Here is a 25,891-nt window from a genome sequence, read left to right on the forward strand (position 1 = left end):
GGTCCTTCCTATCCGCGATATGAAATGTCTCCATTTCTTATATGAAATCTACATTTTGAGGTCTTTCTCTTCTTCTGTCGTCCTACTCGAGAACGTAAAGCTGGAAGCCGAATTAATCTCTGCCGATTCCCTGGTGACATTATTTCATCCAATATTTATTCATTTCCATTGAGTACAGCAGTAGCAGGCGCAATTGCATGCTAAGTGTTAAAGTCATACATGACAGAGAGGCAAATGAGGGCGAAAGACTGCAGCTCTACGTAAGCATAACTCCTCTAATTTATTTTTTATGCAAAGATTAATGTGCACCCAGCATGAATGTTTTGGTCTCCTCCATCATTGCAAGAGAGAACTTTGGATCTGCATTACCTAGCAGTGTTACATCAATCAATCAGCAGGGTATTGCTGCAGAAATTCAGCAGGAGCCCCACCTGAGATTGAGATCATCCATTTTACTAATGGGCTTCTCCTTTTTATATTGGTGCACATTACAATGCTATTTCCTAACCTGGAAAAATACATTTTTTTTTTGCTACCCATACTGCACAACATTCATAAAACTGCACATTCACAGACGATACAGATGTATACATTCAATTACAAGTATAGAATAATAACATTTACCACTGTGCACCCTATAATATCCAATCTAAAGATTGAGCCTGTCCTATATCGATAATATATTATAATATGACATTAAGGATTGCTGTTCTGAGGGATTTCTCTGTAGAAACTGCTTAGATTTCATTTTCTTTAATAATGTGACTCTAAGAACAATAAGAAAAAATATATTTTATTGAATCTTCACTTTTTAAATGTTACAAGAAGTGCAACTAAATGTTATATAATAATATACTGTAAAATGTTATATATAACTTCAGCTACATACCCCAAAGACCCTGGACCCCAATCCAAAAAATGTACCAACTGCATTGTGCCAATTATAACTGTGGATGAGCAGACCTGTGGAAGTTCAGGTTCTGGTACCAAACTGAATTTTATGTCCAAAGTTCGGTTCGGGTGCCAAAACTTTACCTGAACTTGAACATGAACCCGAGCCCATTGAAATGTGTGGAGACCCAATCTTCGTAGCTGGAAGTATCTCTCTTTATCTCTGTCCCTCCTCCCGAACTTCCCCTGGAACTCCAAGCATTAAAATGGAGTTCTGGGAGAAGTCCATGTTTGGCATTCATCACCAGACACTAAGTGTCCGGCATTAGCCCCAAATTATAAAGTTTGGATCTGCACATCTCTAATTGTTACAGCTGTGTTTTTCATGTGCCAGATCATTATTTCAGCACCCTCAAACAACTGGACCCTTTTGCAACTCCTTCTTCTGCACTACCTATAACTACAGCTATGGATGCATCTAAAGTAATATAAGGGCGTGTGCACACGTTGCCAACATGTGACGTTGTTTTCTGAGCAGATTTGTCTTAAAATCCGGACACAAGAAAATTGAATGAGAATCCTGAAGTCACATGCTGCTTATTTTTTCCTTGCAGGTTTGGTCCATGTTTAAATCTTCAGCATGTCAATTTTTTTAGCATTTTTGAGGAAGATTTCACCCATGCTAATGATCGAGGAAAAATCTGCACCAAAAATGCTTGAAAAACATGGCAGAAATGCATCTATTTTACACTGAACCTATTTTTACGCTGTCATAAAATAAACTTTTTCATGTCCCCCAAATATTTCTCTTATTCTAAACTACAAAATCCATTCATGCGTTGAGTATTTGCTTCTTTCTTCGCATTAAATCATCATAGCCAAAATGAAAGTGGAGGAGTAAAATGTGGGAGGGATTAGAATAGTTAAAGGGGTTGTCCTGTCCAAACCGATAAGTATCCTGGCACACTGTGTGACTGTAGATTTATGAATCCATACAGCACATACAGTGTTCACTGCAGGGATTCACTGTTTCCAGACCGGAGAACAGAGGGTATGTATGAGTTTTACATACTACCGGCTAGTAGGTGCAGTGTTGCTTTCCATGCACTTTTATGGAGTGAGGCTGCACCCTCTAGTCAGTCACGCCTACTTGCGGTCTGTGTCATGGCATGGGTGTATAACACACAAAGTAGCTGCAGACTTATCAGTTTTGACCAGACAACCTCTTTAACATAAAGAGGAAGAATAGGGAGACTGCAAAATACATAAAGTCTTTGTATACTAATACAAGAATACGAGATGCATGGCTGGATGACAGTTATGATTGGGCTGATATTTTATGGGGCTACAGTCTCGTCAGGAATGACTGTACAAACAAGTCATGGTGAGGCATTTGTATATATGTCAAATCTTCCCCAAACCCATCCTGTGTGACAATATATGTGAGAAACTTGAAAATGTAGAGTCCCTATGGGTGGAAATAAAGGGATGTAGAAGAATAATAAAATACTGTGAGCGGTCTGTTATAAGTCTCTAACCATAATGGAAGAAGCAAAAAGTCTACTTATAAAGCAAATACATAAGGCAGGAAATTAGGGATAAGGAATTAGTATGGGGGACATCAGCTACACTGATATAAATTGCAGAAGCAGACAAATACAGGTCCAGAAACAGGTTTTTGACAATAGCAAGAGACAGCTCCCTCTTACAACAAGTTCTGGATCCAAGAAGAGGTGCATGGGAAGGAGCACTTCTAGACCTAATTTTTACCAATAAGGCAGATCAAATATCAGATGTACATATTGAGGGTCACATAGGTAAAAGCTATCACCAATTAATAAGTTGTCACTTATCCACTAATAAAATAGTAGAGGGTTAAAACTAGAGATGAGCGGATCAAAGCAAAATCAAATTTGCCTGTCCGCATGGATTTTCCCTGGAAATTTGAACCACAGAGAAGAATTGAATGTCGCTTACTATGCTGTGGGGTCTCTCCAGGTTGCAAAGCGTAAAAAAGTAAGATGCTAAATAGAAACACCTATTCTGACCTTACCGCTCAACTCTCCAGCCCCTCAGCAACTCAAGGTCACCCATCTTAAAATGTTATCACGGTTCTGCGCAAGTGTGCTTAAGAAAAAAATATGACATCAGGACAAGCACTGCGACGTTGTGTGCGCCTGCACAAAAAAATCCTGTGCCTCTTACGCTACAATTTCAACATCTGTGGCAGTGGTAAGAAGATGTGATGAGGATCGGGCTGGTGACAGTGAGAAGCAGAGTGTTGAGAGAGGTGGTCGGTAAGGTAAGTATAAGTATTTTTTTCTATTTTTTAACCTTTTGATGTTAGCCTGCTGCTGCCATTTTGCTGAATCTGTGCGGAAGCCAAGTAGAAAAACTGCACATTATGGAGAATGTATATTTTTGCATTACGCAAGTAGAATTCAATTCCACTTGAATATATTTGCTCATCTCTAGCTACAAGGACACTGAACTCCAGGAAGGCTAATTTACATTGGATAAAAGACCATAAACTGGAACACTGTGCTTAAAATTTTAAAACGCACAAAGGAAATGGGACACTTTTATAAGCATTCTGCATAGGTATTGTGCCCAATATGTGCCTTTTGGAAATAAATAATTTTTAAATAGGAAAAAGCCTATTTAAAATGGCTAAATGGAGCTGTAAGAGATGCAATAAATGACAAGACGAAAGTGTTTAGAAAATTATAGCGGGAGATGTTGACAAGGCATTAAATAATTATAGAAATAAAAATAAATCAAAGGAGAAAAAAATGAAAACGAGAGTCTCAACACCAAAGAAAATAAAATTGTGGTACCGTGTTAGCCAGAAAAATATATGTAAATACTTATGTCCCCCCAAAAAATTGAGAAAAGTATTCAAGGTGTAATACCTTTATTGGCTAGCCAGAGAAATTATATTTGCAAGCAAGCTTTCAGGGCTCAAAAGGCCCCTTCATCAGGCTTGATTACAAGTGAATTTGATTTCCTTGGCCTGTCTATAGCTAGCATCGTCTCATGTCCTGTTGTAATTCCTATTTAAATGTTGCCATCTTTTCTCAGTAATTCACTTGTAATATAGCCTGATGAAGGGGCCTTTTGAGCCCTGAAAGCTTGCTTGCAAATATAATTTCTCTGGTTAGCCAATAAAGGTATCACACTCTGAATACTTTTCTCAATTTTTTGGGGGGACATAAGTATTTACAACACCAAAGAAAGTAATAATAATCCGACCAATAATGTGCTTTCACTACAGAAAGGGTAAGAACATCAAAAATGAAAGTTTTGACCCCTCAAAAATAATCTGCATAAAATGGTGGTAAGAGGATCAATTTAAATGTATTCTCTCCGGTATTTACACAAGAAATCCAATGGCACCACAGCAATTGATCAGGGATACCATAAATTCTTCATTAAATGCTACCTGTTTAACTTAGCAGGAAGTATCGCGTCTCCTCAAAGACACTAAAATATAGAAATCGACAAGTCCTGATGGCATGAGATAAACACTGCAGAAAGAAAGTACCATGGTGGACAATTATTTCTAATATTCAGTGGTTCAATAATTACATGGTTTTTACCATAGGACTGGAGCATACAGTAGCAACCGTGGTGCCAGTATTCATAAAGGGGTCAAATATTGAGCCTGGAAACTGTATGCCTGTAAATTTAACCTCTACTATGGACAATATCTTTGAAGGTCTTTTTAAGAATTGCTTTGCACTATTCCTTAGTTTAATAAGGGCCTGTACACTTTGCTGATTCATCTCATTTTTATTATGATTTTTCTTCTGCTCAAATCTGTCAGAAAATCTGAAGAGTTATTTTTGACATGCAAATTAGGTGCAGCTTTAAATCTGCAGCATATCAATTCTTTAGGTGTTTTTACTGCAGATTTCACCCATAGTAATTAGTAGGGAAAAATCTGCAACAAAAATGCATGTAAAAAAGCATCAAAAAGTGGCAAAAATACACCTATTTTGAGGTGTTTTTACTGCTAAGAGATGCATAAACCAATTACTTAAAACATTTGCACATACCATAATAATAACTTCATAGTCCAGTATCAACATTTGTTTATGTGGGATCTGTCCTGTCAAACTAACCAAATCATCTTTTATGGCCAGGTAAGTTCCAGACTGGACAAGGATACAGGCATTGATATTGCCGACTTTGATTTTCTAAAAGCATTTAAAACAGTGTCACATAAATGGTTGGTACATAAAATGAGTGAGATGGAACTAGAGTAAATTATTAAACTTATTATTAGTAGTATTATTATTGTTGTAAATATAAATCACTGGGTCAAAATTAACAGTGGGGTTCCCCAAGGGTTAATAATGGGCCCTCTTCATTTTGATATATTCATTATTGACCATGGAGTGGGATTGCAGAAAAGAATGTCAATACTTAAATATGATACAAGATAATCAACATGTGGAACAATATTTAATATTGTAGAAGGACTAGTTTAAGCTGGCCTCAGAATTGTTAATTGAAGCTTAATATACAAGATGGGCCATTCCATTTATATGGATACACCTAGGTGGTCCATTTAAATGGATACACCTAAATAAAATGGGAATGGTTGGTGATATCAACTTCCTGTTTGTGGAACATTAGAATATGGGAGGGGGGAAACTTTTCAATATGAGTGGTGACCATGGCGGCCATTTTGAAGTCGGACATTTTGGATCCAACTTTATTCTTTTCAATGCGAAGAGGGTCATGTGACATATCAAACTAAGTTTTTTTACAAAAAAAGTGTCTTTTTTACATCAAAGCATTGACTGATTTAAAAAAATAGAGTTATCCACTTAGGTCACTTAAAAGTAAAATGTTGACAGTTTTTTATTACTCATTTATACTGTGTGTACAATGAAAAAAATTAATGATTGAATTTTGTACACAAAAATAAGATTTTGCGTTCAGATCTATCAATGTTGCCTTTTTCCTAAAACATCTTTAAAATTCTTATACTTTCTCTGCTAAGGTCATGGTATTGAGTTGAAACCATAACAGTAAGAGACCAACCAAAGTGATGCGTGTTAGCTATTTTAGAAAAGAAAAGCCATGTTAATACACCATGAGTAGTTGTAATACGTGCACAACAAACGTTTTGGTGTTTTCAGTAATAGACTACTAGTTGGATGTAAAAATATTTTTATAAACTAAGTAATATAGAGGAATACTTTATATCTGTGGAACAGAATTTTATTCCACAAGTTAAAGTTAGCTATTTTGTCTTACGTAAAGATCAGTGCTCCTAGCCAGAAAAAGTCATTTATATAACGAAAAAAAATAGAATAAACTAATATTTCACCAATGGAACAACCAATAACTACCACAAAGCAGAATATAGCAAATTTAAGGAATATGACAAATTTACAAAAGAAAAACTAGTTAATGAATTGATCAACCATCAGTAAACATGTTTGCATTAATGAAGCTACATAATAATAAATGCAGTGAATCAGTAGTAAAAAAAAAAACATATATTTTAGAGGCATGTCATTAGCATATTCTAGAAATGTAACATATTAACATATAGTGAGGCATAAGCAAAAAATGTCATCAAGTTATCCACTTGAACTAGATTAAAGTGATAAAAAGTGGTGTTCCAGTGAGCAAATCTGCTGGTCTTTGGTAACAGGCCACAGCAGTGGTGTCATGCCCATAGCACTCGTTAGAGCTGCAGCCAATCACTAGGTTCAGCAGCTTTGCTGTCTACTTCGGAACAGCTTATATTTTTATTTTAATGGAAAACAAGCTGAAAGACTAAAAATGCTTGTTACTGGAAGTCCATTTAAGCCGAATGTGAAGGTTATCTCCTTCACAGAATATCATGAAGCAGGGAACATTAATGGCAACTATTTATGACAAAATATTTTGTTTGCATGCCATGTGTTTCGTCTTACATCTACAGATGTAACAAAGCTTAACTTCACTGTTGCTGCAAAATGCCGCAACAACACATCGCACCTATATTATTTTCATTGCCAAGGTGACCATTTACTTGACTTTTTCAAATTATGTACATATGGTTGTGTGCCAAAGAGCAACTTGATTTCTACATCTCTAGTAATTTCATCATTTATCGTATGTCTGTAAATTAAGATAAAACGTTAAAGATATATTACAACTACACAAAGTGTAACTGTGTTTCTAATTTTTATTTCACAGATCAAAAGTACAGTTGAAAATAAGAAAATGTATAATATATGTTATCAGAGAGATCTGCTTCTTTGCCAGAATTCATTAGTCATTATCAAAATTCTAAGTATAAATTTGTATTTACTGAAGACAAACTATTACATTTCTGAGCTAGGAGATGGCAGTTGCTATGGATAGGATTCTATGTAGATGGCAGAAGGGTGGAGCGACATGCAGAGCTCCTCCCTCCTCCTCTCCTTTCTATCTAGATAAAATCTTATCAGCAGCAACTGTCACCTCATACAGTTTAATAAAGTCTGTCTTCACCGAATATGGATTTTACCTTAGAATTTTGATAATGGCTAATGAATTCTGGGGTCGAAAGAAGTAAATTTTTGTGATAAGATGTATTAAAATGTTGTCTATTTTCTATTATTAAGTTTACTATTGATTAATGAAATAAAATTTAAAATGACTGTTACTCTTTAAATTGCTGTTTCAGCACTGGACAGTTCCAAATTAAGATGGATAATTTAGTTTTTTTTAATTATTATTGACCCAAGGCCTCTTAGAAGGTTTTTTTAATCATATATTGCAAATGCGCTTAATTTTCCAAAGCTTATGAGAATATGAAAAATATTAATTTAGTTTGAAGTAGGAATATCACAACTTTTTGACATCTTAAATGTGTTTATACAGAAAAGTGAAATTAATCATAAAATGTATCCTGAAGGCAGAAGAATAATTGCATGTTAAGTCATGTATTGTTCACTGTCATGTACTTAAGAACATTATTAAGGATTTAAAATTATTACTCAAGTAAATAAAACAGATTTTGAAGACTAGAAATTGTGCTTAGTGTTGTACAGTAAACAACACTGGTCTATGGGGCAGTTCATCAAAGCTTTTACTTCATAAAACTGTCATAAAAGCTTTGAAAAGTAGAAATATTTTTGCACAACTGACGGTTGCATCAAAAATTTGTGACTTTGCACAACTGATGGTTGCATCAAAAATTTGTGACTTGTGGTGTTACACCAGTTTGAATCCGCTTGTCCAAAATTGGCAGATATGGGGATGAGCCAGGGCTAGACAGTGGTTTGGCCTTGCTCAACTATCAAATTCATCAATATTGCCAGTGATTTGTATGCCAGAATTGCTATTCCAATCGCACGCCACTCAGAAGAGGCACAAAATTCATTTAGTATCTTGCTCCTCACAAAGAATTTTGGAATTTGGTGCCTTCTTCTACAGCAAGACTGGTGTAGTGCAAATGTACACTCCACTAGTCTTGATTAATCGACCCATATGTGTTTTATGTTTATATTATAGGTGGCATTAGAGTTCTAGTCCTCTTCCTCTCTGAAGAGACAATTTGCATATTTCCCAGAGGAGAATTGCTGCTTAAAAGTCTTCTCAACTTGGTATTTTTAATATGTCACTCGCCGCAAAGAAAAATGTTATCTCTTGGATCCCGGTCAGACGCCTCTCACACTCTCACACAGTCAAACCAGATCTCACACTTTGCACTTGTGAGGGGCAGTACCTCAAAGCACAGAGTCTGCAAACTGAGATTCTGGTTTTGGCCTAAGTCATGTGATAAGGCTCGTTAAAGGGTTGACATCGACTTTTAGGATTGCTACTTCCTGTAGGTGACACTAGAGTTCTAGTCCTCTTCCTCTCTGAAGAGACAATTTGCATGTTAGTTTTAAAAAAATTGAAACTGATCTGATAGGTTGCAAGCCTGCTGACAATGGCAAGAATGGTGGAAACATCTACCTGATTCACTGACAGCAAATATACAACACCATGAGTAACCAGTTCATGTTACATTATTGCAGATCAAAAACAATTAAACCGCATTTCAATATTTATTTATTTTACTCACTTATATAGTGCCATTAATTCCACAGAGCTTTGCAAGCATTATCAGTAAGAATATATACAGTAAAAGAAACAGCTGTCCTAAGGATTCCCTCATTCTGCTACACTAAACCCCCAAATGTAAACATGACAACCTTCAATAATAACCCAAAATGTGTGTTCCAGGTAAAAACAAACTAAATTGAACAATTTAATCAAATTACTTTTAATCAATACTGTCATAGTTGATTACATGTGGCTCAAACATCTAAGCTTAAATTAATTACGAATGTGGAGCAGAAGAGAATAGCTGAATACTTGAACATTTTATATCATGAGCCATTGAACTCAAAATTGAGAGAAATAAGGGTCCAACGATTTAAAAAATAAATACAATCTCAGGTGAACAACAAAACATGAAAAATTTGACTGTAATTATTTATTTTTTAATGAGTAGGCCAGTGTGCGAAAAATAAAGTAATGGCTTTTGGAACCATCCTTAACAGCAAAAACATGAAGCAATCATTTTCTCTTTGACTTTATCAGTCTGTTACTTATCTTTATTGGTTTGTTATGGAGGAATTTTGGTCGGCGTAATTTATGATTATTTTCTTTTATCCTATCAGGATATGTATTTGAAAGTGTGCTTAAAATTATTGTCCGTTTTGGACAAGCTTTAGCTTTTGATAGATTGCCTCACATTTGACTCAAGAACACTTTGGCATACAGAGTAGTTCTTGATCAACTCAACGAATGTGTTTCTGCTGACTGTGTTTGGTTTTTGGACATTATGACATCATGGTCAAACATCTCTAATTTAGTCTTATTTGTCTAAATAACTTTGTTCTAGGAATATTGTGGTTTGTTTAAAAGCAACTTTGCAAACTTTAGCTTTGCTGCCATGTTCTTTTTAAAAAGAAGCTTTTTCCCCAAAATCCTTTCCAAACAAGCCATACTTTTCCAGTCTTTTTCTAATTGTAATGTCATTAACTTGAACATTTAACATGATAATTGAATCCTTCGGAGTCTGAGCTGTATCTCTTGGTTTATTATAAGTTCTTTGAGGAATATATGGTCTATACTTATTGAGACATCAACTTACAGAAAGATGGTTAACTTTATGGAATTTTGACATTTTTTACTTGTCAATAATATTTCACGCTACAGAATTATGTCATCCAAATTTTTGGAATTGGCGATCTTCCAAATTGATGGTCAGCAACAATCGCTTCTCTTAGATCATTCCTAATGTATTTCCTCTTTAGCATTGCCTTAACACTTGTCTCAATGCTCTATTTCTTCAAATTACCAAACGTCGGCTCTTATAGAGGTGTAAGTGCTCATAATTGCTGATAAACCTCTAATTAAATGTATTTGATTAGCATCAACTGTTGCTTACCTTCTTAATTTCTAAGGGAGGCATAAAGGTACACTTAATTTTTGCCGCAATGCTTCTTATTGTTGGCCTATTTTTTGTTAAATAAATTACAGTGTGTAATTTGTCATATGCTGTTGTTTATCAGAGTTTGCATTATCTCATTTTTGGACCTTCTGAAGGCTAGATGTTTTTATTATTCTCTGACAAAAGAAGCCATTGAATTTAAAAGTTCCACTTAGGTTTTCTCATAACAGTAAACAGCTAGCAATTCATGAATAAGTCTGTGTGTCAATTATGTCATGATACCTATTGTAGACTAGTATAATAATCTTAATAATAATCTTTATTTATTTTTATATAGTGCTAACATATTCCGCAGCGCTTTACAGTTTGCACACATTTTCATCACTGTACCCAATGGGGCTCACAATCTAAATTCCTTATCAGTATGTCTTTGGAATGTGGGAGGAAACCGGAGTACCCGGAGGAAACCCACGCAAACACGGGGAGAACATACAAACTCCTTGCAGATGTTGTCCACTGAGCCGCCGTGCTGCCCATTAACAATTAATAATAAGTAAGATAAGTATATCTTACTTATTATTAATTGTTAATGTCATTATAGAGCTTTATTAAATCGGTAACATAGCAGTTGAAACATTCTATTATTAATGCAAGCTAAAAGATATTTATAGGGCACAGATTTTAGGGGACCACCATTAAGTCTTAACTAGTTTGGTTATATTTGTATACCATATATACTCGTGTATAAGCCGACCCGTGTATAAGCCGATCCCCCTAATTTTGCCACAAAAACTGGGAAAACTTATTGACTTGTGTATAAGCCTAGGGTGGAAAATGCAGCAGCTACTGGTAAATTTCAAAAATAAAAATACATACCAATAAAAGTAAAATTAATTGAGACATCAGTAGGTTAAATGTTTTTGAATATCCATATTGAATCAGGAGCCCCATATAATGCTCCATACAAAATACCCCCCATATAATGCTGCACAAAGGTTAATAATGGTCCCATAAGATGCTCCATAGAATAATATGCCCCATATAATGCTCCATAAAGGTTATGGCCCCATAAGATGCTCCATACATTACGCCCCCATAAAATGCTCCATAGATTATGCCCCCATAAAATGCCCCATAGAATATGCCCCCATATGCTGCTCCATAGAATATGCCCCCATATGCTGCCCCATAGACTATGCCCCCATATGCTGCCCCATAGACTATGCCCCCATATGCAGCCCCATAGACTATGCCCCCATATGCTGCCCCATAGACTATGCCCCCATATGCAGCCCCATAGACTATGCCCCCATATGCTGCCCCATAGAATATGCCCCCATATGCTGCTCCATGGAATATGCCCCCATATGCTGCTCCATAGAATATGCCCCCATATGCTTCCCCATAGATTATGCCCCCATATGCTGCTCCATGGAATATGCCCCCATACGCTGCTCCATGGAATATGCCCCCATATGCTGCTCCATAGACTATGCCCCATATGCTGCTCCATAGATTATGCCCCCATATGCTGCTTCATAGAATATGCCCCATCTGCTGCCCCATATATTATGCCCCCATATGCTGCTGCTGCAAAAAAAAAATGCCATACTCACCTCTCCTGCTCAGGACCCGGCACCTGTGATATTCACCTGCCCGGGGTCCATCACTGCTCACCACTGTCTGCGCATCCTCTGTCAGTGACTGTTCAGCCAGCAGAGGGCACGGCGCGCACTAACCACATCATCGCGCCCCCTGCTGGCTAAACATCACAGACACAGGAAGCATCAGACGGCGGTGAGCAGCGCGGGAACGAGGACAGTTGAATATCGCTATACTCACCCATCCTGGAACGTCTTTGCAGCCTCGCTTCTCCATTGTCTCCCTTCCTGCCTTCAGAGGTCACGAGATACCGCTCATTACCCCTCATGAATATCCGCATATTCATGAGTTTAATGATCGGTACCACATGACCGCTGAAGGCAGGAAGGGAGACAGTGGAGAAGCGAGGTGGCTGCAGAGGGTGCCAGGATGGGTGAGTATGATCTTTGACACCCCCGCCCCCCCTCCCCCGCTGACCCCCAGGTATATGACTCATATATAAGCCGAGAGAGGGACTTTCAGCCCAAAAAATGGGCTGAAAATCTCGACTTATACATGAGTATATTTATGGTATAATACTGTGTTACCTTGTTGAAACATGAAATTGATAAATTATGAATTGTATGTTCATATTATGTATGTAATAGTTAATGATCAATATTTTTAAGCATTTAAAGTATTTAATGCTTCAAAAGCAGTTTGGAAACCTTCAGCACACATAAGAATGTTTGTACTCCATCTGACATGACAATCATTATGAGGTCTGTCCTTTTAAAACATGATTTTGATTACTTATGGGACTCATGAGATCCTGCATTTAAAAATTCTGACATTTGTATCAGATTTATAGTTTACTTAGCTGATATGTATAAGATCCCATGGGCTTCCCTGTCATAGTCTATTATTCCGTTTTCCTTCTGCTTCCTTTATCTGAACATGAAGATTTTGTAGTTTCGTGGGAGATACTGACATTTGAATGACTATAACTTATGATCTTTCTTACTGGCTTTACAGATGGGTTCTTCCAAAGACCATATTATATTAATGAATTCATTTTAGCATATTGATAACCAATCTAAGCTATAGTTTCAGTGTTATGTATTTAATAGATATTCATGAGGTCAGCACTTCTAATACCAAATTACTATCAAGACCCGTTGGCCCGTTTTTAAAGCTGAAAGTTTTTTTTAATCTAGCTTTAACATGAGTTACTTCCAGACATTATAAAAATATTTTTGCAGGGATAAGACTATGCCTTCCCATGACAAGAAAGAGCATCAGTCCCCCCCAAACCACATTTTATTGGTCAAACCATATAATGCCCTTTGTAAAACTTAAAAATTAAACCAGGTCTCAAATATTTCATACAATATTTGATTAAATAATTGTCTAAATATCAGAGCACACATCAACTGTGTACTAAAGATGAACAGATATATTCAAGTGGAATTGCTTTCTATTTGAATATTACAAAAATCTGCATTTCCCAAAAAGCATATTATTTTATCATTTGTTTTTGAGTGGATTCAGCAAAATGGTAACATCTGTCCACCATTTTTTTTTAACTATAAACGGACTTCAAAAGATTTAAAAATAAAAAAAATATATTTATATTCACCTTGCCAGTCACCTCTCTAGCCCCTCCACTCCTCACCGCCATCCATCTGGCTCTGATCACAGCTTCTGATCACCGATGTGAGCGCTGAAATGTTAGGACATCATGCCCTTTTGTCAATTATGTATAACTCTCACAGTTCTCATCAAAACCCGATATCCTGGCCTAGCGTAAGAGGCTGGGGATTTTAGCACTTTCAAATAATCCAAAGTTTCATCTATTTTAGGTACAGCATCAATAAATACCACCTATGGTCGCATAGACTGCCACACATGAAGCTTTGGTTCTGTGAATTATGTTGATTGATATAGATATATTGGCTACTCTCTATAAATTAATTAAAAGTGTGGCTGCTTTGGAAGAAAGAGTTGGAAAAAGGCATGGCTTATGTCCTAAAAGAAATTGTTGTGGCTTCAGACAAACTATAGCTATGCCGCTCAGCCCAAAATAGTATTGGCAGCAGAGAGGGAGAAAAGCAGCTTTTCAGCAGTCAATCTATGCCAACCTCTTCTCAGGCTGCATTATTAATCAGATTGTTCTAGAAATAAATTTAAGTGATGAACCTCTTTATCTGGATTCTCACATTTGAGGATAAGCAGCATGTACAATACTGTAAAATGTGATTGCACTATGTAACCAACAGATTTAAAATAAAAACTATGTTACAACTGAAATTTCAGTTTACTTGAGCAATCATCGCCATTATATGTAGTATGTAAATATTACAATAAATGTGCATCTTAATGCACATAGCTATTCTTTAATACAAAAGCCAATTCCCTTTGTTTCTTGGGAGTCACTGGCATTGTTTCTCCATTGTTTTCCATGTTTATTTTTAGGTTCATAATAATGGTAGTCTCATAAGTACAATTAGAAACCAGATCAGTAGTTTTTGCTGGGGAAAACCTATGCTTCTTTTAAGGGCTTTTAGAGATGGTATTCTTATAGGGTACATAGTTTAGGGATGTCTTCATGAAATAAACCTTTTAGTTGAGCAAAAGTAAAGAAATTAATACTTTTTCAGTTGAGCAAAAAGATTTGCAGGACCCTGACCCAAAGGCCACGTGGCTGCTGAATCATAACCTTGTGAACCTCTTCCTGTTTGCTGGCTTCCTCAGGACATCTCCTGATTTGCAGTTCTGGTGTGACATCATCATTGTGACATGAAGCATGCATTACATCGCGTTGGGCCTACAAATAATAAGAGACACTGGGGATGACAGGAGAGAGAAGGAAGTTTACAGGGCTCTTGTCTGGCAACCACTGATATCAAACCAGGGTCCTGTGAATTATTTTGCTCAATCCTATTATCAGTGCACTTACCAAAATGAATGCAGCATATATATAAAAATTGTAATAATAAAGACAATATTAGCATGGCTTTCATGCATTCATGCATAAGGATGACATGCACATTTACATAACACTTCCTCATCTTGATCTCTTTAGTTTGTGTCCAGAAAGGTTCAATCATGAGACCCCTACTCTTCTCCATTTATATCTCTGGCAGGGAAAGCTTGTAGAATCCCATAGCTTTTGGAAAAACTTTTCTAATGTACTTGGCTGTCCTAAATGTTATTTTTCTACTGACTATGATTTTCAATATTGTCTATCTTATTTATTCGCCTTTTCCTGCTTTCCAAAATCAACACAGATAAAACTGAATTCATTATCTTACAACTATCACTCACACCAGACTATCAATAACAGTTAATGGCTCCACATTTTCCTCATTCTCACAAGTCCTTTATGTGACAGGTGCGCGTGACAGATCAGGGCGGGAACAGCAGGTCAATGAACAATCCACCAACTTTTATTGAGCCTGGAAGAACAAGACCTCAAACACAGAAATGGCTACTTAGAGCCTGCAAGGTGGCCACACAAAAGGGACAAATCCAGGGGCGCCACCCGGTAATCTGTCTCCAAGGAATATGCAACAACAGTCTTTACATTTGTTCCTCAAATACAGCAGGGTGATGACAAATGATCTCCAATCTCCATACATGGTACCAGGATCTGGTCACAGCAGCAGATCCTTGCCCTTCCCAAGACACAGCATCAACTAATTAACCAAACATGTGGCTTATTGTTCTGCCTCTCTGGGGATCATCCCCCTTGTTGGGCAGAGATACTAACACCCACCTCCTTAAACATAGCTCAAAGGATGAAAAATGTTCAAGAGGCCCTGTCTTAGCCTGTCTGCAGGTTTGCTTATTGGGAGAACACAGACAATCATGCCCCACCATATGCAGTACAAGAAATGCTAATGTATGCCTGATTACAGTATGGTCCATGAAAACAGACTGAGGGTGACATTCACCCTACTTTTGAATAACCTTCTGCTTTGTCTTTCAAAAAACACATACAAGCCCCTGCCACCTCTTCCTTAAAATACTTTTCAAAGCCACTTCTTCCTCAACTTTTAGTCAACTTTAAGTAATCTATTAGACAACTGGAACATCCTTTTCTGTGGCATTCGATCTAGCACTCTTGCATAGCCCCAATGTTCCTTTAAAATCGCTTTTCCCTTCCTTACTCAACTGCCAGTTCCTCCACTCAGCTCTTTACTGGCTACTAGTTTTGTAAATAATGTTCAAAATATTAGCAATGATTTTCATTTCTATTCATCACCTCCATACTCTATTCTTCAGAAGACCTCCTATTTTGCTTTCTTCTTGTCTTATCGTCACACAGCCATTTCCCATATGCATGCCCTATGCTTTGGAGCTCGCTAACCCCAACTGATCAGACACTCCTCCACCTAAAAAGCAAACTAAAACCCCCTTCTATAGACAAGCCTAAATCCTACAATTACCCTATTGTCATCGCACTACCATATGAGCAGTTATGTCATGTAGTCCTGGCTTTGTATAAGGCAGAATATGAATTCAACTTTGCAGTAGTATAACGGTGGGTGGAAATTTTATCTTTAATTCACTTTATAAAACAATTTGTGTAATTCGGTAAATCTTCAGGAAAAGCTGAGCTGTCAAGTCATACAGTCACTCTGAAGTTCTGAACATAGTCAATGTTTATTAGGCCCCCAGATTAGAAAAAACAGAGGTATTCTCAAATTTTATTTATTATTTGCAACAAATCCATATCATTATTTTATTTTATTAATATTGCTTTTAAAACTAGATCATCTGCATTTGTGCTATATATGTTGAAGCTGTCTTGCTAGTCATGTACAGCAACTTAATATTGGTGTATTGCTTTCCTTACATAGAAAAAGCCTTCTTATAAAAAATGCCCATAGATGAAATCAATCAAGGGAAGCAGGATCCATATTAAGGCCTAGAGGCTTGTTAAATAGCCCAGATGCCTTGGCCTTGTTATTAATTGCCACAGTATTCTCACCACTATCAAAAGAGGTTAAGCGTTAACCGTGTTCTTTTCCAGGCTCATGAAATGGAAATCGATATTCTGTACAAGGCCAAAATATGCTCTATACACAGTAACCAGAGTGACCAACTAAATTGTCATTATTACTTAAGTTGTAAGCATTTGTAAAATAAAATATTACTTTCATTTTAACTAAATATAGCTATGTTATAGATATGGGGACACAAACGCTAATATATTTTATGGTATTATAGTACTGAGAGTCTTAAGTGCTCATTCAAATATAGCACTAAAAAGACTCCAAATAAACTTCTGCTTTTTGCATCCTTATTCAGCAGTCAAGCATTAAAGTACTGTAGCTAAGAAAGGATGTTACACTGCCAAAAAAATCAAAATAGATAGCAAAGGAAGACTCTATTCTGAGAATTAGGGCTCTTTAACAGATCCGTTTCTTGGTATGTGTGCTATCTATTATTATAGATAGATCATGGACCCGTTACAATGTATATGCCTTTTCATATGTCCTTTTTTTGCAGACTAATTTTTCTTGAGCAAGAAAAAAAGAGTCACATTCTACTTTGATCTGGTTTTCTGATCAAACTCGCCAATGCAAGTCAAAGGCAGTATGAAAAAAAACTGAAAGCACGCTGATGTAATATTTATGCTATCAGTATTTTACAACTTTAGGAATAAGGAAAACTATTTTTTTTCTTCAGATGAGAAAAACAAATGCATCAAGGATTGCTGAAACACAGCTCTAAATGGGTCCAACACACTGAAAAAAGCACAATTCATTCTTCATTCACAAGAAACAGGATTTATTCCTTGTGCACAGGCACATAAGCGCCACATAACCGTACATTTGCACTATTCAGAATACATTTTTTTTCCTATTAAATTCTGCCAGAATGCAGCAAAATGGTGGCAAGTTGATGCTGCCATTTTGTTAAGCCTCAGAAGGTCAGGAAAATGGTTAAAGAAAAAATAATAATAATACATCACTGATCACTTAGCTTGCTGTCCTGTCCTCTACACCTCATCTTTTTCCCTGTCATCCAGTCTCTTTATCCTTCTCACACTAGGTCCTGGCTTCCAGGTTGACTAAGCCTCTGATGAACTGTGATGTATAAAGCCTGGTCAACTTGGAATCCAGGGTCTGGAGTGAATAGAATGCATGGTGGAGTAAAGGGAAAAGAAGACATGCGGAGGGCCAGATGGTGGGCTGCGAGAATAGCAGGACATGCGAGCGGTGAGGTGAGCATGATTTTAATTTTAGCTTCTACTTTTATTATACTCTGGGGTTGTGTGTAACCCCTGAGGATAATAATAAAATTCAATTTGCCTATAATAACTTTGCTGAGAATTGAATTTCTCTTTAAAATCTGCACGATTTCTTAATTTTAAATCTTGCCAGATTAGATTAGATAGCTTGTAGCACAATATTGTGAGACATAAATATATATATATGGCCAAAAATGTTGGCAACATCAATTTGTTCCAGAAAATTAATGTAGTTACACATTTTGTTTTACACATGTTTATTTCCTTTGTGTGTATTACAACAACACAAAAAACAGAGAAAAAAAGCAAATTGGACATAATTCCACACATAACCCAAAAATTAATCAGACAAATTTTTGGCACCTTTCCAAAATTGTGTGTAAACAACTTTATTTCAAGTATGCAACGCACGTTCAAACTCACCTGTGGCAAGTTACAGGTGTGGGCAATATGAAAATCACAGCAAAAACCAGATAAAAGGTGGAAAGGTTGACTAAATTTTTTGCATTATGTGTCTGCGTGTGCCACGCTAAGCATGGAGAAGAGAAACAGGAGATGAAAACTGTCTGACGACTTGAGAACCAAAATTGTTGAAAAATATCAACAAAATCAAGGTTACAAGTCCATCTCCAGAGATCTTTGTTCCTTTGTCCATGATGCGCAACATAATCAAGAAGTTTTCAATCCATAGCACTATGGCTAATCTCCCTGGACATAGTCAGCAGAGAAATATTGATGAAAAGTTGCAACGCAGAATAGTCCAGATGGTAGGTAAGCAGCCCCAATCAACTTCCAAAGAAACTCAAACTGTTTTGCAGGCTCAGGGTACATCAGTGTAAACACAACATATCTGTCTACATTTGAATGAAATTAAATTCCATGGCAAGAGACCCAGGAGAACCCTACTGTTGACACAGAGACATAAAAAAGCTAGAATATAGTTTTGCCAAAATGTATGTGAATAAGCCAAAATCCTTCTGAGAAAGGAAAAATAAGGCCAAGATAGAGCTTTGTGGTAAAGCTTATCATTATTCTGTTTATTTATAAGGGAATGAGTTCTACAAAGAAAATAACTGAGGATTTACAATGAAATATGATGGAGGTTCAAAGATGTTTTGGGACTGTTTAGTTACCTCTGTCACTGGTGGCCTTGACTATGTTCAAGGCATCATGAAATCTGAATATTTCCAAAGGAAATGAGTCACAATGCAGTACCCAGTGTTAGAAAGCTGGGTTTTTGTCCCATGTCATTGGTCTTGTAGCAGGACAATGACCCCAAACATACTTCAAGAAAAAACCATGAATGGATGGCTGGAAAGTGGCCAAATGAATCCAGATCTATAGCCCATTTAACACCTGTGGAGAGAGCTGTAAATTGCTGTTGGGAGAAGGCATCCTCAAATATGAGAGACCTAGAGCAGTTTGCAATAGAAGTGATGTCCAAGATGAGGCGCAAAAGCTTGTTGATGGCTTTAGAAAGTGATGAGTTTTTATTCCAAAGTTTATGCAGCTAAATATTAAGTAGAGGGTGGCAACAATTTTATCCTTCCCATTTTTGGGGTTTTAGGTGAAATGATGATCAATTTGCCTTTTTTCTTCTGTTTTGTTTATGTTGTTCCAATGAGCACAGCGGAAATAAACATGTGTATAACAAAGCATATGTAATTACAATAATTACAATCATTTTCTGTGACAATTTCAAGGGTGCCAACACTGTACGCCATGACTGTAAATGTGTATATATAGACATTATATATATATATATATATACACACATGTGTATTTACAGTATGTGTATTTAAGAATACAGCAGGCCCCAATTCAGTACAGTTTTGGAGTATATATATATATATAGTATATCCATCCATGGACAGGATAGTCTGGCTATGGATACAAGTTCAAGAGTGGAAGCAGGGCACATAGCAGATTTAAAGACATGCTACAAATAACCATGATGAGGAGGCAAGAAAAGTAGCAACATCCAAATACCATCAAAGGGTAAGACAGGTCCCGAAGAGCCAGCTCAATGAGAAGAAAAAAATCCATGCAATTAATGCATATTCCCTGCCAGGTAACAAATACCCTGCTGGCATAGTGTGCTGGGTAAAAGAAGAGATGGAAGCTGCATATGTGAAGACAAAAAGCTCCTAACAATGCATGGAGGTCTTCACCCTAAGTCTAGCACCCAAAAATTGTATACCAACAGAAAGGAGGGTGGTTGAGGCTTGATAATCTTCCAAGCCACCATCATGAATGAAACACGAAGTATCCAGGAATACATCAGAAAAATGGCACCAAAAGATGAGATGTTGAGAGAAAGCCTAAGGCAGTAACAACAACAACAGATCTGGAAGGAAGAACTGGTACATGAAGCGCCATGACAAGACAAGCCGCTGCATGGGATGTACCATAGACAAATAATGGAGGTGGCTGACTTGGAGAAATCCTACCAATGGCTGGAGAAAGCTGGACTCCGAGGCAGCACAGAGGCACTAATCATAACGGCACAAGAGCAAGCACGAAGTATCATATCCATAGAAGCAGGAATCTACCACACAAGATAAGACTTAATGTGCAGACTATGCAAAGAAACCTCAGAAACCATCCAGCACATAGTGGCAGGGTGCAAAATGCAAGCAGGAACAGCGTATACTGAACACCACAACCAAGTAGTGGGAATTGTATACTGGAATATCTGCACAGCATATGGGCTACGTCACCCTAAGTCCAGGTGGGAGACACCAGAAAAAATGGTGGAGCATGAAAGGGCTAAAATCCTGTGGGACTTCAAGATCCAGACGGATAAGCAGGTGTTAGTTAACCAATCAGACACTGTGATAGTAGACAAGGATTAGAAGACAGCAATGATAATAGATGTGGCAATGCCAAGTGACAGCAACATCAGAAAGAAGGAATTTGAGAAGCTGGAGAAATACTAGAGTCTCAAAGGAGAACTGGAGAAGATGTGGAAGATGAAGGCAACAGTGATTCCAGGTGTGATAGGAGCACTTGGAGTAATGACCCCTAAGTTGAAAGAATGACTACAACAGATCCCAGGGGAAACATTTGAACTCTCTGTCCAGAAAGGTGCAATGCTGGGAACAACTAAGGTCCTGAGCAGAACCCTCAAACTCCCAGGCCTCTGATAGAGGACCCAAGAATGAGGAAGGATTTTGTTCTGTACAAAGTTGAAAGTGCTGACAACAAAATCATACAAAAATCATCAATGAAAATCAAATTTATAAACCAATGGAGGCCTGGATTTGGAGCTACACAAGAAATTAAAGTGCAATGTAATGTCCTTAAAACAAGTCAAAATGATGCTCAGTTTTGTGTGTGGCCTCCATGTGCCTGTATGACCTCACTACAATGCCTGGGCATGCTCCTGATGAGGCGGCAGATAGTCTCCTAAGGGATTTTCTCCCAGACTTGGACTAAAGCATCCACCAACTCCTGGACAGTCTTTGGTGCAACGTGACATTGGTGGATGGAGTGAAACATGATGTCCCAGATACGTTCAATCGGATTCAGGTCTTGGGAATGGGCAGGCCAGTCCATAGATTCAATGCCTTCATCTTGCAGGAAATGCTGACACACTCCAGCCATATGAGGTCTGGTATTGTCCTGCATTAGGAGGAACCCAGGGCCAACTGCACCAGCATATGGTCTCATAAGGGGTCTGAGGACCTCATCTCGGTACCTAATGGCAGTCAGGCTACCTCTGGCGAGCACATGGAGAGCTGTGTGGCCCTCCAAATAAATGCCACCCACAGCATTACTGACCCACTGCCAAACCGTTCATGCTGAAGGATGTTGCAGGCAGCAGATCGCTCTCCACGGTGTCTCCAGACTCTGTCACGTCTGTCACATGTGCTCAGTGTGAACCTGCTTTCATCTGTGAAGAGCATTGGACGCCAGTGATGAATTTGCCAATCCTGGTGTTTTGTGGCAAATGCCAAGCGTCCTGCACGGTCTTGGGTTGTGAGCACAAACCCCATCTGTGGACGTTGGGCACTCAGACCATCCTCATGGAGTCGGTTTCTAACCATTTGTGCAGACACATGCACATTTGTGGCCTGCTAGAGGTCATTTTGCAGTGCTCTGGCAGTGCTCCTCCTGTTCCTCCTTGCACAAAGGCTGAGATAGTGGTCCTACTGCTGGGTTGTTTCCCTCCTATGGCCCCGTCCACATCTCCTGGTGTACTGGCCTGTCTCCTGGTAGCGCCTCCAGCCTCTGGACACTACGCTGACAGACACAGCAAACCTGCTTGCCACAGCTCACATTGATGTGCCATCCTGGATGAGCTGCACTACCTGAGCCACTTGTGTGGTTTGTAGAGGCCGTCTCATGCTACCACAAGTGTGAAAGCACCACCAACATTCAAAGGTGACCAAAACATCAGCCAGAAAGCACTGGTACTGAGATGTGGTATGTGGTCCCCACCTGCAGAACCACTCCCTTATTGAGTGTGTCTTGATAATTGCCAATAATTTCCATCTGTTGTCTATTCCATTTGCACAGCAGCATGTGAAATTGATTGTCAATCAGTGTTGCTTCCTAAGTGGACAGTTTGATTTCACAGAGGTTGATTTACTTGGAGTTATATTCTGTTGTTAAAGTGTTCCCTTTATTTTTTGAGCATTGTATGTATATATATATATATATATATATATATATATATAATTGTGCAACAACTCAAAAACTGTACTGAATTGGGGCCTGCAATATTCTTTCATCATTTCATCATGCCCTGTAGTCAAATGGCAAAATATTTGTTGCATCATGTTGGATACTAAGAATACATAACTATAGGTGTTGTATTCTGCCTTTTCATAGGGCAGTATATTGAGGTGACAGATTTTTTTTTAAAGAATACATATTAATGAAATCCAAATTTGGTTTAATTTCAGAAATTCATTGATTTCTAATCTACTGTATTGCTCTGCAAATGTTGCTAAACATAGTAGTCAAGGCATGTTAGGAACATTGGTAGTATCCCAAACTGTGTATCTTTAAGTTGGATATCATTATGCTAAATGTAGTAACTGCTAATATCTCTGCATTACAAATATATTTTATTATGTTTCAAATTGTATTTACTATGAATCATTTATATACAAGGGTGTATAATGGAGTAAATACTCTGTATTCTAGTTTGGATTCCACAGGAAAAAAAAATCTAATTGTGTTTCATAAATATTCGATTAGCATATGTCCTCTAAAAGGATTTTAATGATTTTATTATGCAAATTCTGTTTAAGTTTAAACTTGTTGATATTGCAAAATTGAACCTAATTGACAGCAGGGTGAAGAAATAATTAGCTTAATTTAGAATGGCTGAAATCGAGGCATCGCTTACTGTGAAGAACATTAATCAAGGGAATAGTAAGTCAGTCTGTTATCGCGGGTTTAACTATATTATTCAGAATAACTGTTATTATGTGCTCATTTCTGACATATTCTGGCACAAGGTTGTGACAGGATAGAGAGCTTGTCATGCTTTTTTTTTTTAGCTAGGGTGTCATATACTTTGTAAAAAAAAAAGGATATCTTTCCTATTCATAATATCTGCTGAGGGAACAGCAAAGCTTTTGAAACTGTTCTCACACTGCATTTTCATTCTGTAGATATTACAGGCTTATTGAAGAATCCATCGACCCTTGTATGGTGTCTCCACTTAGTGTAAAATGGCTTCAGGGAATCTATTCATACATACCAGCAGAACTTTGTAAGGTGTGGGGAAAATCCCTTCAGGATTTAACAAAGGTATGTATGGATTTGTGTCATATTTCGCGAGCTGCTCTCATTGCTATTAATACATGAATATTTGACAAGTGCAGTGGAGGAATTATTCTTATGCATACTACCCTCTAGATATAAAATAAGCCATTCTGCAAAATAGTTGATTTGTTCTGAAAATACATATGCCATGGAGACCTTTTTAAGCAGGATAAATAGAAAGTCCTTGTATTGTTCAATGAATTAGAAGCCTTTAGTATGCTAACCCAACTGGCTGACATTAGTGTAGTACTAATGTAGTACTAATGCTGTAAGTAATGCTCCATATTTTCTTTTTTTGAGTTAGATTGTGTGAGCTGTTATATTTTTATTGAAATGTACTTAGCTGCTATTTCATTGATGGGCAAGTTTCATATTTAGGAGTCATTTTCCTCATTGTAAGAAAATATTTCTTTCATGAAATCACTTTCAATTGGCATTGAATAGAGAAACTTGGCACACACAGTATATATGATTTCCAGTGAAAAAGTGATTTTTAATATACAGTACTTACAGTATAGACGTTTCGGTCACATTGACCTTCATCACAGTACTATGTATTGTACTGCTGTCATTTGCATAATGCTCAAAAGAGGGAGAGCCAAAAGGTAAGTGGTCCCCCCAGGAGTAGGGACAAAAGGCAAATCTTTGCAGAGTCGGTCCGGTCAGTATGCAGCATGTAGGGCAATGACACAGCATCCACCGCGGGTCAGAGGAGCAAATGACAGCAGTACAATACATAGTACTGTGATGAAGCTCAATGTGACCGAAACATCTATACTGTATGTACTGTATATTAAAAATGACTTTTTCACTGGAAATCATATATAGTGTGTGTGCCAAGTTTCTATATTCATATGATTACAGACTAGGATCCTACTTGTTGCACCACCACTTTATAGCTGTGCTAAATGGTTTTGTGTTATTTCAATTGGCATTGTCTTATATGTGGGGAAAATGACTCTGCAACAGGAAAGGCCACAGTCACCTCTCACAAAGCCTTTTTTTGTACATTCACTTATCTCTAATATATAAAAATGTAGAATCCAACAAACTAAAATAGCTCTTTCAATACCACTGAACTCTCAGACAACATTGTCAATCTGAAAATTGTTCAAGTTAAAAATGCTGTCTTCCCATTAGAAAATTGCTCTTAAGTACTTGACACTAGATGTCTTATTTTGTCTAACTTGCTATCTATTGCCTGTTGTCTAGAGTAATCTGCCTCTACCAGGAGATACACCAAGATGGATGACAGGAATTAGGGGCAGTTCTTTGTCTTTCTGCTCCTTCTCTACTTTACTACATACAGGCAGTGAGCCATTGGAGAATGGCAAAAGCAATATATGAATAAATTACCCTACATAAAAGCTAGAGAGCAAGTTAGAGTATGAGAATCGGAGCAGTTTCTTTGCATATTAGGCCAGTTTGTGGTCCAAAAGCAGTTCTTTACCTTTTGTGTAGCAGATGTTGGCCACAAGACAATTTTTTTCCTCTAGGTTTAGGGTGAGGACAAGTGCACTTAAAGAAATCAAATGTAAATGAATTCTTATAAATTCATTCAAAAGTACGAGTCAATATTAATTTTGTAAAGGACAAGGCATTTTCTGAAGAACTTGTTTGAAATTGTCGTGGCAAAAAAATATAATGCAAAGTCTCGACAGATTCCAAAAGTACTGTAGCATTTCAGAATAGGTAGCAAATACACATCTGATTAATATATAGTTATTGTGTTCAAAGAATAAGGCTAGGTTTGCTTGGGGCCTTTGGTCCATACATGTACTATGAAGCCTTTGCTGGCAATGATGCATCCAACTTATTGGTCGAAAATCAAGAAGGTGTCATTTTTGTGGCCGCTGAGTTGCCGTCATTTTAAGTGACATGTTGCAATGTGACCAAATGTAAAATAATTAGAAGCGATATTGCAGTTTATGATCTTCATG

The 25,891-nt window shown here is 37.4% G+C and overlaps 1 protein-coding gene across 1 annotated transcript in view; it reads left to right on the forward strand.

Moving 5' to 3' along the window:
• Nucleotides 1-25,891, forward strand: part of LOC141060642 (dynein axonemal heavy chain 3-like) — a 2,648,786-nt gene that overhangs the window by 509,702 nt on the left and 2,113,193 nt on the right. Inside the window, exon 9 of the mRNA XM_073556958.1 lies at nt 23,798-23,936. Within this exon, the coding sequence (XP_073413059.1) occupies nt 23,798-23,936 (139 nt within the window). The remainder of the gene's footprint in view (nt 1-23,797; nt 23,937-25,891) is intronic.

The sequence above is a fragment of the Dendrobates tinctorius genome, unplaced genomic scaffold (genome assembly GCF_039654945.1).
Source record: "Dendrobates tinctorius isolate UK_male_01 unplaced genomic scaffold, ASM3965494v1 ptg000241l, whole genome shotgun sequence".
Taxonomy (NCBI): Eukaryota; Metazoa; Chordata; class Amphibia; order Anura; family Dendrobatidae; genus Dendrobates; species Dendrobates tinctorius.